This window comes from Vipera ursinii, assembly GCF_947247035.1.
Source record: "Vipera ursinii genome assembly, chromosome: 2".
NCBI classification, from domain to species: Eukaryota; Metazoa; Chordata; class Lepidosauria; order Squamata; family Viperidae; genus Vipera; species Vipera ursinii.
Genome location: NC_139513.1, coordinates 122865271 through 122878613, shown reverse-complemented (window position 1 = coordinate 122878613; position 13343 = coordinate 122865271). Strand labels below are relative to the sequence as shown.

At 36.5% G+C, this 13343-nt stretch overlaps 1 protein-coding gene across 1 annotated transcript in view; it reads right to left on the bottom strand.

The window, feature by feature from the left end:
• The window catches only part of CACNA1G (calcium voltage-gated channel subunit alpha1 G), a gene marked incomplete at its 5' end in the record, with an annotated part of 425627 nt that overhangs the window by 48392 nt on the left and 363892 nt on the right, over positions 1-13343 (bottom strand). The window contains 2 exons of the mRNA XM_083353918.1: positions 7317-7367; positions 12999-13212. Coding sequence (XP_083210044.1) covers positions 7317-7367; positions 12999-13212 — 265 coding nt within the window. The remainder of the gene's footprint in view (positions 1-7316; positions 7368-12998; positions 13213-13343) is intronic.

The window sequence follows — 13343 nt, the reverse complement described above, 5'->3', positions numbered from 1 at the left end:
GTGCTCTACAGTTTATCCAAGAACTTAGGGCACTTAAGACAGTGAACAGATAAAAGGATACTGTGTGAGAGTAGCATTTTACAGTAAAATACAAAAACTTAAAAGGAGATACACGATTGTAAGACATCTAAACAAACAAACAAACAAAAATAAACACCCCAAGAGCATTTCAAAATACATGCTAAAGGAGTAGAGAGAAAAAAGTGGAAACATCTTGTTCTCGATTTCAGGAAAACAGTTTGTGAAAAAAATGTTTTCTGAATGCTCAGAACTAAATGATCTTCCATTTAAGTGTGACTGCTAAAATGCAGCCATTCCTGTGAATCCCTGAGGTTTGGCTGCATCAGGGATGACACTCTCTCTTTAGACCCTGAATGTTCCAGCAGATAAACTCATTATACATCTAATCTCTAATGAGGAAATGTCAAGTCTGTAATTCAGGGCAATTTTCGAAGAGGCATTATAATGCAACCTTAAATGAAAGGCACTGTCTTGAAGATGTCAGAGATAACATTATGCCTGCAATTAAATGATCAACTGGTTATGAACATGACTGAGCCAAAGGAATTGAATGGTATGGTATTTAGCAACACTGAGCAAATATAAGAATTCATTTGGGGTGGGGGAAGTGTGGCTATTTGTGATTATAAAGAAAAGCTACATTTAGGAGCCATCAGTTTTGCATGTAGAGATCATCTAGCACAGGGGTGTCAAACTCAATTTCATTGAGGGCCGCATCAGCATTGCGGTTGCCCTCAGGGGGCCTGGTGGGTGTGGCCTGGGTGGGCATGGCCTATTGGGTGGGCGTGGCTAGAGTGCATATGGCCTACTGGGTGGGCATGGCCAGCTCTACATCGTTCACATCAAGGGTGCCTATGGGGGCCTGGGTAGACGTGGGACAGATCTGAGGGTCTCTGGCAGGAGGAGGGTCTCTGAGCCAGGGCCAAGGAAGTGGGGGCCGTTTCCTCCCTGTTTCCAGGATGGCTTCGCAGGCCGCATGAAACCGCTTTGCGGGCCGGATCCGGCCCCCGGGCCTTGTGTTTGACCTGTCTGATCTAGCTTGTCTCCTAGGTACTGAAAGGTTGATGTTCTAATTCCATCTTAGGGACTCAGAAGTCCTTTTGCATGGCAGAAGGACATTCTTGTTTCTGTCTGCAAACCTCAAGTAAATAACAGCTCCACATATAAAGATCCCTCCACATAAATAAACATTTGTGTTATCTTTCCATCTGATTTGATAAGAAAGAATCAAATGTGCATGATACCTGTGAAGTTGTCAGGAGTCAACACATTATGTTAGGAATGATAGCACAAATCTGTTTTTCCTGAGTAAAATGATTGTCTAGATATGGAAGGTGCTGAGAATAGGATTATTTTTGTAGGCAGGATTGACACTGCATATCTCTTGCTTGTCGAAGAGAAAAAAAAATATCTTCTTGAGACTCTACTTTTTGGAACTGACAAGAAAAAGGAAAGTGTTGTATTGTGAGTTTTCTTCAAATTATCCTAAATATTTGCACCAGTTTTTCAAAGAGAGAACTTGCTGCTAGTCTATATGCTGTCTGATCCTGAATGTCATGTTATAATATGGAAATTGAGACATACAAGATGAATCTGAATGCTCAATTCATTTCTAAAAAGAACAGCAAAAAATTTAGACAGGTTGGTAGCTGGCAGAATCACAACTTTCATCAGAACTGTAACATTCTGCATAAATATCCATAAAAACAGAGATATCTCAATGGCATTATGCAAAACTCTGAAGAGGAAATTAACTAAAATGTCTGAATAAAATTAAGTTTTGAACTGGAGCCCTGGCTATGAACCAAGTTATACTTTCAAAGAGAAGCCCTATTCTAATTTGCTGATCTCTTATTGTTCAATGCTTATCCATAATTCACATTCAGGCAGCGAAAAAATGTTACAATTTCTGTCTTTTATTTGGGACAATTTATTTATGAATAATTGCACTGGCATCCAAGGGTTCAGCTATGACTGGCAGATTAATTCCAAACAATAACAAAAGAGGCTGTTAATATATAGCAGGGATTTATACTTAGATTGCAAATATTACCTGCATAGCAACAAAGCATGTGGTAGCATAATCTTATAAGCAGGGTTGCTCATTTCCCATTTCTTATGCTGTGGGTGAAGACAGACCTTGTATTTAAATAAAAGCACAGGGAGGTTATTCACCTGCAGTGTGTGAATTCAGCTTCACAGATTAAACAACATATATATGTATATATAGGTGAATCCCAGATCGCTATCAGCCTTGCCTCTCCATATACCTCCTCAGGTGAAAAGTTCACCTTATTTTGTTTTCTTCCTCCTTTTGTTCCCAAAATGCCATGTGTCTTTTTATCTGTTTTTCGATTCACTTATTTATCCATTTTTTTAAAAAAGGAAAATGCTTAGAAACAGTTGCAAAACAGTTCTGAACAATAGAGGGAAGTATATCAGTCATGGCTTAGACACTGGCGATTGAGACTGGTCCCGCCAGCTTTGGATTTTTCCTTTGATATCCAAGGAAGATTTGGGTATCAATTCTCCCGATTTGGAGGGGGAAAAAATGAACTTTTAAATGACAAAAAAATCTGCATATTCCAACAGCTCCTTTCGCCTCCTGCACATTGTTTAGTCTGTCTTCACCATGTATTTCCAACTAATATCCTATCCTGTGATTCAAGGGCATTCACTATCCCCAGTTTTTTTAAAAAATTACAGTTAAAATTATTGTGATAAATTTGTAATGTCGTATTTTATTAATGGCTCTGCATCTGCCAATAAAGTTATTAATATGGTATTTAATAAGCCCTGCTTCTAAATCTTGCTAACCACTAGCTTTGTCATGCTTGGCATTGCAGTCATGCATATTAGTAGAAATTATATCTTTTACTTTGCAAAGAACCACACATAGTGACACCATGCTTCTTGTGGGTTTTAAAGTAACAGCTCCTGATTTTAAGAGGGCAGGAACCTTATTTTCAAATACCAATATTATTTCTTTTTAGGAGATATAAAGAAGCCAGATTTATGACTGTTTGTAAATATTGGTATTTAGACATTTTTTATATATACCTTAAATCCATGCCCTCCTTTCGAAACAACATTGTTTGTACCTGTACATATATATCTTGGGAAATACAGACACCTGTTCAAAGGATGAGTCACACCAAATAACACAATACCACAAATACTGCTACAATACATTGGGATTTAAGATGACAGGATGCTGCAATTAGTCTGGAAGATTCTAGAAAAATTGAGATAGCATCCTGTCACTGAGAAACCAGTGGGGTCTGTGACTGTTTATATGTGTGTAGGTAAAGGAGAGAAAAGGGAGGAAAGAAGATAAAATGATTGAGTAAGAACATGCATCAACTGGGAGATATCCACCAAAAAGCCCACAGTAAGCACAAGATATTGACAGATGATCAAAACAGGTTTTAAATCAAGCTGCTGTATTATGGCCCAGAGGAAACGGAGTGGACATGCATTGATTTAAACTCATCCTGATTCCGTCAAAAAGTAGAATGAGAACAAAGTTGCTTTTTCTATAAATAGCAAAGTATCTGCCCTGTAACCTGTAGTTGGTTTTCAGATATCTATTCATGATCGTAGTAGGTAATTTACCCTCTCAAATCATGTGGAGAACTACTTGTCAATTCCCATCTCTCTCTTGATGTTTATTATTTTTTACTTAATGTTCACACCAGAGAGAAATTTTAAAATGTGATCATATTATCATATATATATATATATATATATATATATATATATATATATATATATATATATATATATATATATATATATATATATATATAATATATGTTAAATGCTTGTTAACTATTTAGATTACCTTGCTAGGCCCCAAACATGGGACAAATCTTTATTTCCTGTTTCAGCCTAACCAAAGGCCATCGACAGGCAGTAGTCACAACAGTGACAGCTCATATTTGTGTAAATTTTTTAAATTGCTAACAAAGAATTAAAGGGAGACTGATATGCATTTCAAACTTATTTGTTTTCATCAGTATGGGTATGGCTGACTGATGAAAACAAATAAGTTTGAAATGCATATCAGTCTCCCTTTAATTCTTTGTTAGCAATCTAAAAAATTTACACACACACACACACACACACACACACACACACACACACGTGTGTGTGTGCTACTACTGCCTTAGCCACATTGTGACTAGAATATTTATGAATTAAACAAATTTATATGGCCATCCAACTCACACATAGCATCAGTGGGAAGGCAGTCTTTTATTCATCATATAACCTGAAGCCAGGAAAACTTACTCTTCTTCTTTTCTTCCCTATAGATTTTCTAGAATGATGCTGTGAAGAGATCTGGTGTGGCAGCTGTAACCAGCAGTCTAATAGCATTGGCATTTATGTATCATTTTGAATGGCACATGAAGTGGCTGGTTGCTTAATGTTTCACAGGCAGGGAGTTGAATGCTGCCTCAAGCTTTCATAGAATGGAGGAGAGGTCACAGGCAAGCAATATCACTAAGCAGCTGGATTTACAAACTGTCCAGGGAATATTAAGTTGAAGGTGATGTGCATGGAAGGAATGTTGACATTTAAAGAAGTAGCTTTATTAGTCTTTTTAGTGAATGACATTAAAAAAAGCAATGTGGAAAATGATTAAATTATTCCCATTGAGATTTTTAGTTATAAGAGGCAGCATCTTCCAAAAAATGAAATATCCACTCCAAACCAGCAATCAACAGAAAGAGATTATGCAAATATAGAACATATTTTCCCACATGGTTCAGCTTGTAAAATGCAAAAGCAAGAATAGACAACCTGCATTTTCACGTACAAATTACTCATTTGAATAAGGAAAGTTTGCACAAGGTGATGTAGCATTCCTTGTTTCCTTGCAACTCACACGTTTAGATACTGTCTTTTCACACTAACAAGCACTGCAGATTACATATGATAGCACTAATACGAGTCTCAGACAGCAACGAAGAAACACCAAGTACCGCTTTGAAAATAATATATACAAAAGCCAAGAATTACGAGATTATTTCTGAGCCTGCCGTGATGAATGGCCCTTTTTGAACCCAACACATTCAAAACATAATGAAACACTCAAATATGTACAATGAGTATTTAACCACACTGAAATTGCACATCTAAGAGATGTTCTCCTAATATCTGTCCAAAAGGAGACCCAGGTTTAGCCTCCCAGCCCATATGGAGAATATAGATATACAAACACACTGAAATGAAATGTAGGAAACAGCAATGTTAAGGAGATTTAGGATTCAGTAAAACAAGCTGGGTCAATTTTAATTAAGTCATAATATATGGATAAATATTTTCTGGCTTATTCTTTTTCATTGTTTTTTTTAAATGTAATCCTAGGTGTTCTTTCAGAGCTGCATTTCAGATGAACATGGCACATCAGGCACTTCTAAAATCATCTTAAGAAAAATAAGATAAAATAAAATGAACTTGTATCTTTCCATGGGCACCAAATTCTGATTTTAGAAAAAAGTAACAAAAATGGCAAAAAATTGTTAGCAAATTTATATAGAGTAGAAAAAAAAAACAATGTTAAATTTAAAAAAATTACAAGATTCAAAAGATAGAGGCATTCTTGCTGTTCTAAATTTCAAACTATATTACAAAGCTAGCTGTTTTGTCATGGTTATAGGATGGGCTTTAATTTTAAGAACTCACCCAGTTTAGGAGTTGGTGCCCAGGGAAATTTAAGAGAACTTACTTTCTAAAATGTGGAAATTGCAACCTCCTTCCACCACTATCCAATAGAATCAGTTTACACTCTTCCTGTCTGAATTCCTTCTTCAAATGTATTGGGTAGGATGCAGCTGTGGCCAGAAGGACAGGGCTCCAGTTGCTCCCTCCCTCCATTGCCAGAGAGAAGAAATTTACCTCATTAGTATGGTCACCCCAGTTAGTATTCCTGCTTAGACATCTAGACTTGAGTCCAACCACCCATCTTTATTTCAGTACATGGACTGGAACTGAGAAATTAGCAAACAGTCTACAGATCCTTCCTCTAAAACAGGCATGTCAAACTCCAGGCCCGCAGGCTGGATGTGTCATGCTGAAACTGTGCCCACCCCATTGCCAGCAATGGGGAAAAAGTCATGATATGTCACGCGATGTCACATGATCTTGTGATTTTGACATGCCTGCTCTATAAGATGATATATTATGAAATAAGAGAATGCAGCTTTTTATTATAACTCTGAAACATGTGGCTTTGGTAATACCATCTAACTTCCGCAGAGTCTTTCTTCCCATGCCTTACGCATGTTCCATGTACAAATACCTGGAGCCTCAGAGATAATGAAAAGGACTGATGACCAGAATGTAAATCAAATTCACCCTAAACTAATCTGAATATAAGGTATACCCAAGATACCTACAGAAAAAGGCAGTTAGGCCTGATGCAATTAGAAGTAAAGTGAGCACATTCACTCTTTCCATGCTGGGTTTATTCTATTGTTGCTATGCTAGAAGAATTTAAGCAAATATAAACTGCCTTCTAATGTGGAAGAACACTGGGTTCAGAAATGCATAAAACCAGTCTCCATTGGTTAGCCTGGTGCCTTTCTTATGGTCAATGGAATTTTCTTCTAGATTCTTTAGGAAACTTGGAGAAGGAATTATTTAAATTTCCTTAAATTTTGGCAAGAAGGGGAGAATGAGAACTGTGTTTCTTTCTCTTTTTCTCTCTCTGCTTCTCTCCAAGGTCCAGCAGAAAAAAAGAGGAACATTTATTTATTTTATTTTTATTTTTATTTATTTTATTACATTTATATACCGCCCTTTCCCGAAGGACTCAGAGAACATGCAGAGAACCTGGAGGAAAAGCATGGAAACTGTAAGTTAGAAAGAATAATTATTGAGGAGAGGCAGAGCCTGTTGGATCCATAATTGTATAAAGGGCCAAGCTGTTTAAAGGCAGAACATTACAAGGCTGAGTGGTGCATATAGAATAACTCTAAAGTAGATGACCCAGACATCATCCAAAAATCTCTTTCTGAAAGCAGCAAAGGAGGACAATGTTCATGATGAGAAATAAAATTATCCAAAAACCAAGACAACATACAAATATCCCAAATTAATTGTGTCAGTGATCGGCCAAGCCTGCAGATGTTTAAATCAAAACAAAGCATGCAGAGTAGAGAGTGAGCAAAGAAAGACCTTCCACTACACACAGTCTAGTGAGATGACTCAAAGAACCCATGGTCAGCCGTTAAGTCACACAGCATGAAAAGTCACGTGAGACAAAGACGGCAAGGACATCCCAGTACCTGGCACTGCACTGGCTGAGCTGTCCATTATTACATCATCCAGCATTAGATCTAGAAGAATGAAAGGTCATTAAATCACCTGAGAGGACAGGAGGCAAACCCTTCATCCCACTTCCAGCATTTATCACCATTATGGCAAGGCAAAGCAAGACCCCCCCAATGGCTAAGGCACTTCCTTAGAAGGAAGCATTGTGCAAACTCTGGAACACAATTACACCCCATGGAAACAGCCAGAGATTCTTTCTGTTCTATGACTCACCAGAGCTTATAAACTGGACATATTATGGGCTATCCTTTACATGGTGCCTCAGTTGGCTTTCTTCAGTCTGTGCCAACCCTTCTGGAAAATGCCCACCTCAGGAGGCCTATACTAGAAGGTCAGGATGCATCCTTCTTTTTCTCCAATCCTGCCCCTCACATTACTGCAACCTCATTACTACTGCTTACCTGGCTACTCAGATTAAAATCTTCAAGATAGCTTTTGTGAGTGTGTATAAATTAATCATATTAATTCTGTTAGATATTAAGCATAAAAATAGGACTTTAGAAATTCTTTGGAATAATGCAACTTGAAGACTTTGTTTCCTTTCTAAAGCAGATATTCTCTTTCTACCAATTAGCGGAAAGCAAATTTTTATCCAATTCCTGAATTTACATCCAGATTACAGGAAAATTATACATCTATACGTAATTTTTCCAAATTTTGTGAACCACTTTACAACTCAAGAGAGAGAAAGTAAGAGAGATCTGTGCAAAAATCCATATATTAGGAAAAGGTTTGCAGCTAAAACCACTATATTAAAGATAATTATTTCTAAATATTTTGTACATTAAGATGTTTACAAAAATGCATGTGAAACTTTTAAAAATGCAAATTTTATGCTACCTTCATTGCAAACAAATTCAGAAAAAAATTAGATAAAGTTATGGCTGGAAAAATTGGATTATGAACATAAACAAACTTGAAAATTTGTCTACTTTGAGTGATACTTGGGGATGGTATATATTATTAATTGGATGTTCATATGAGATGCTTTTATTCCAGTAATACAAGCCATGGAAGCTCATAATAAGCTTTATCTTTGCAAGATTTTTGCATTATGAGCCTTGGAATTAATAATACGTGGCACAGGACAAAAATAATTTTCTCCGCTGTGAGATAATGGTTAGCAACTACTGTTAGGGGAAAAAATCTTTCATGATAATAGAATTTTTTAGGAATCTGTAAATCAGGGAAGAAGAGGTTTACATAAATAGGAGCAGCATTTTATTTGGTAGTGTTTATATGGAAGTTCCCTACAGGATTACTGGCTAGGTTCCCAAAAGACACTAAATTAGGGTGAACCATGTGTGGCCCTTAAATTCCTTTCTTGCATCCCTCAGAGACTTCTCTGACCATGACAACTGAAAACTTCCCATATAGAAGTGGTCAGCACATGAGAAAGATGAGTAAGTATATAATAGGTATGTCACAGCTTATTTAAACTGAAATATCCCATGTCACATGTATGTGTGTGATGTCAGCTTGGCTAATTTGGCCCCCAAAATGTTATGTGGCTCTTGACTATCAAATGGTAATCATCTTTACAGTAAGCCATGGTGTGGACAGTGTCTATTCTGCTGTTCGTAAAAAGTGTCTATGACTTTCTCAAGAAACACGAAAATGTTGTGCCAGGTGGTTACTTGCCTCACTGATTTTTGTATGATGTTAAAATGTAAGGTATATTAACATTCCTTTTATTTTGCAAAGCACTATTAGATTATGAAAGAGTTTCCCTTAAAATGAATTATTCCTCTCGATGTGAAATTATTTTTTTAAAAAAAATATTAATGGATAATGAAAAGCCATATTATTCAAAAAGCTTTCAATAAGGCTGTGTTGGGGAAAAAGCAATTATATGTTCACCACATTTGTTATAACTTTTTCTAATGAGACTCATTAGTGAGAATCATAATTGTTTTATTATGTTATGGAGACTGTAGTTTTGTTACAGTTTATACTAAATAACTTTATTAATTAAATTGGACTATGTAATATTGATTCTGTTCACACATAATACTATGTGAACAGCAAATCAAGATTTGCAATAGTGATGAATAGCGTCGAAAGCAAGATTTTTCAAAAACTGTGATTTCTTAACCTATAATGATCTAGCTTGCACACAGCATATCACTCATAATAAGTGGGTTAGCAAATCACATTGAGGTAAAAAGTAACAAACCAAGTTATGGCTAAGCATTATATATGAATCCACCATTATATTTATTACCTCTAAGTATAGCTTTATTCTTCCAATTTAGCTTATCAAAAGTTTATTTACAATAATATGTAGTTAGAATATTTTATGTTCTGCATTATTATGTATAAGTAAAACTACTGTTAAATATCACTGATAACATGAGACTGTGAATATTATTATAGTATTATAAAAATAAGAATTGTAAATAATTTTCTCAATAATGGAGTAATTATTCTTAAATCTGCAATTCATTTGTCTGCTTTAGCTCTAGTCACCTTTTTCAGTGTGGGCTAACTCCCTAGAGATAATTATTATGATTTATAAAATTTATTTCTGGACTGCTTGTATTTTTGTTCTTAGATACTTCTATGTAATTCCTGAAACCTTAATTCTGGGATTTTGGGAGAGCAGCAAGGTTACACTACTGATGCAACATCAGATGACTGGAAACATAACGTTTTGTATATTTCTGTCTTCTGAGGAACAAGAGCATGGCTGGAGGTCTGTGCTGTAGGCCAGGGCTTTTCAACCTTTTCACCCATTGTACCACTTTTAGGATATGGCAACATCCGAGTACCACCAGTCACCTAGCAAGGTGTCAAAAACTTGATGAGCAAAAAAAAAAAAAAGGAAAAAAGTGATGAAGTACAGGTAGTCCTTGACTTACAACAGTTCACTTAGTGACTGTTCGAAGTTACAATGACACTGAAAAATGTGTCCCCCAAGCCACAGCCGAGCAAGACATCTGCCTGCCTGCCCGGTGGCGCTCTTCCTCCTGTCTGAGGTTTTCATTGTTGTGAGCATTTCTGTTGACGATCGGCAGCGGGAGTGGGGTGTTTGGTTTTTATTTCCCCTGTCTGCTGGGTGGTTTCAGCAGGTTTTGGTCACTTCACATGACCCTGGGACTGTCATAAATATGAATCAGTTGCCAAGCATCTGAATGTAAATCACAAGACCCTGGAGATGCTTCAACATTCCAGCTGATCGGTGCTTCTTCTGGGCTCAGAACTGCCAGGATCAATTCCAAACTCCATCTGGAGCCTGGCGCTGATCCTGGTGCTTCCGCTGAGCCCTGACATCCCTGCAGCTCCAGCCATCTCTCGCTCAGGCTTCTGCGGTGCTGCCACCGGTTCAGATCATTTCCCTCACCCGCTACCACTTTTCTAGGATGGTCACATACCACCTGCCAGGTGCCAATGTACCACAGGTGGTACCGTACCACTGGTTGAAAAGCCCTGCTGTAGGCAGCCCAAAGCAATTAGAGGAAGCTTACACAATAAGTAATTAACAGGAAAATGACTTTTCTGGCAGAAAAAAAAAGGCAAATTAGGCAAGGCACTGCTTCTCAACCTGGCCAACTTGAATAAGTGTTGTCTTCAACTTCAACTCAAGAAGGCAACAAGAGCTAAAGCAGACAAATGCTGGCTGGGGAATTCTGGGAACTGAAGTCCACACATCTTTAAGTTGCCGAGATTGAGAAACACTGAGGTAAGCTAAGCTAAGGTAAAATACATTATACAGTGGGGCAATATATCAAATTTTAAATAAGGATTCATTGAGAAACTAAAGGCAGATTATAAGGGTGGAGAAAAAGTAGGTCCTTAAAAATGCAGTACAGAATGGCATGCCAGATACAGCCTTTTTATGCCAAAACCTGTCAGAGGAACAATTCTGTGGAATATTTCAAAAGTATTCATAACTTTCATTCTTCACAGGACTTTTTTCCCAGATAGTTCAACAATTCTTAAAATGGCACATTAAAAAAAGAATGGCAAAAACTTGCAGCTGGGAAGACAAAAGGATTGCTGGTAGAGTTGAGTAACATGAGAAAAAAGTCTATGTCTTCTTTATGCAAAAAAATATATCCAAAGATTTGGTGTATATTATGCCCTTCACCACATTTATACTGTAAATAGAAGTGAAGATGTGCAGAAATTATGAAAGTAGAAACCCAGTTGTGGGGTGTTTTTTTTACTGACATGCTATATGATTAAGACAGTCTACAACTAGCTTCTTCACTTTTGCACAATACATGCATTCTGAACCCAAATCCCAAGGATTTTAGCAGAAGTAAATATGGCTTTAATATTAAAGAAATTGATAACCCCTTGATATACATTTCTTGATACATAGGTCAACATACTTGTGTCATGTCAGTTGTGCAAAGATATCTGGAGCACCTCATAGCATCATAGTTCATAACAGATCTCTCTTCTTTTAAAACATGAAGTTTCATAGAACTCAACATAAGGAACCAGAGTGCCAGTATGACTTAGCTTTGAACGTTCAGTCTGGAATCCTTATATTTGAATAAAGAGAGTTAAAATTTAAGTTTTATAAACAGCTTTATCGTATGATAAAGAAGGATTAGAGGTGGATTGATTTGTTTATGGCCTTATTAATTAGTATATGAAACAAGCAGATAGAAAGCAAAGCAAAGCATAAATAGATTAAACATCCGTATTAAAATGAAAGAGAATTTCCCATAGATATACTGATGCTTCTCTAAAAAGGATATAATAAAAGTAAAAATTGGAAAAAGTTTCAGAATATATTAAGATGACTGTAACATGAAACACCATGAATGGGCACATGGAATGGTAACATGACAATAGATTTCAGGAACAATAGAAAACATGCAAAATGATGGAGAGTTCCTCTGACCTGTGACCTCTGACCTGATCATTACCTCCTGCTTTTGCAATCAAATAAAAATTGAAGTAAGAAAGACAGCATGTGAAGTTTCTCAGATTTCATGTAAGTCTAATGTGGTTATCAAAAGTTCTAAGTTTTATTCCACAGTAAATAGTTTTACGAAGTTTGGGTTTCAGTAGATTTATTCCAAATTGGTTAATTTTATTTGGTTAATTTCTATTTTGACATTTTGTTGTCATTGTTAAGAAAAAGAATCTGTATTTCTCAAGTAAATGCATTATATTTCCAAGCAATTCTAATACAAAATGGCTTTATTATTATATCCTTGAAATTTTATATTTTGTCAGTCCATATGGAAATTAGCCTCACAATTAGCAAAAGTGATTTCATTTTGACATTACAAGGCTTGTAATAAACCAAATAGTGAAACTAACTATCAGCAACAGTGCAAAATGTGCCTAAGGTAATTGGCCCATTCTGGAACCGTTGGTCTTTGCATTCAACACTATTTGGGTAAAGCTATGCTTATGCAATGGAAAAAAATTATATTTAAATTACTGTAGTGCGTTTTAAACTACCTAGCATATAAAATAATTGCAAATCATGCAGCCATTGATGGATTTCTAATGGGTTTTTGCTTAGCCTGTACCAGAGCTATATTCTTCATGCAAATTTTGTAGCTGGACATGCTTGTGAGGGGAAATCTAGCTTTCAAATGCTAGGTAAGGAATAGGGGAAACTGTCAAAGGTCAAGCAGGGCTCAGAAAGATGAGGAAGGACTACCGACCAGCCATCTGTTTCTCCTTACTCCTTCTCTTTTTCTCCAGGCGTTTGAGCCTCTTCTCTTCTCTTCTCTTGGCTTCTTCTTCTTCCTGATGCTGACGACATTTATGGAAATTCTCCACCACGACCCCCACAAACATGTTGAGCACAAAGAAGGCAACAATCAGCAGGAAGGAGATAAAGTAGAGGAGCATCCAAGGGTTATAGTTCATGACTGGCTATAAAATAAAGGGAGAAGTCATTACGCCCTATCAGGTTTAGAATTTAACAATGTCAATGATAAATTTAGGAACTTCAAATATTTGTATTTCACATTTTTTTTTAAAAGAGTAATCTCCAAAACAAGCAT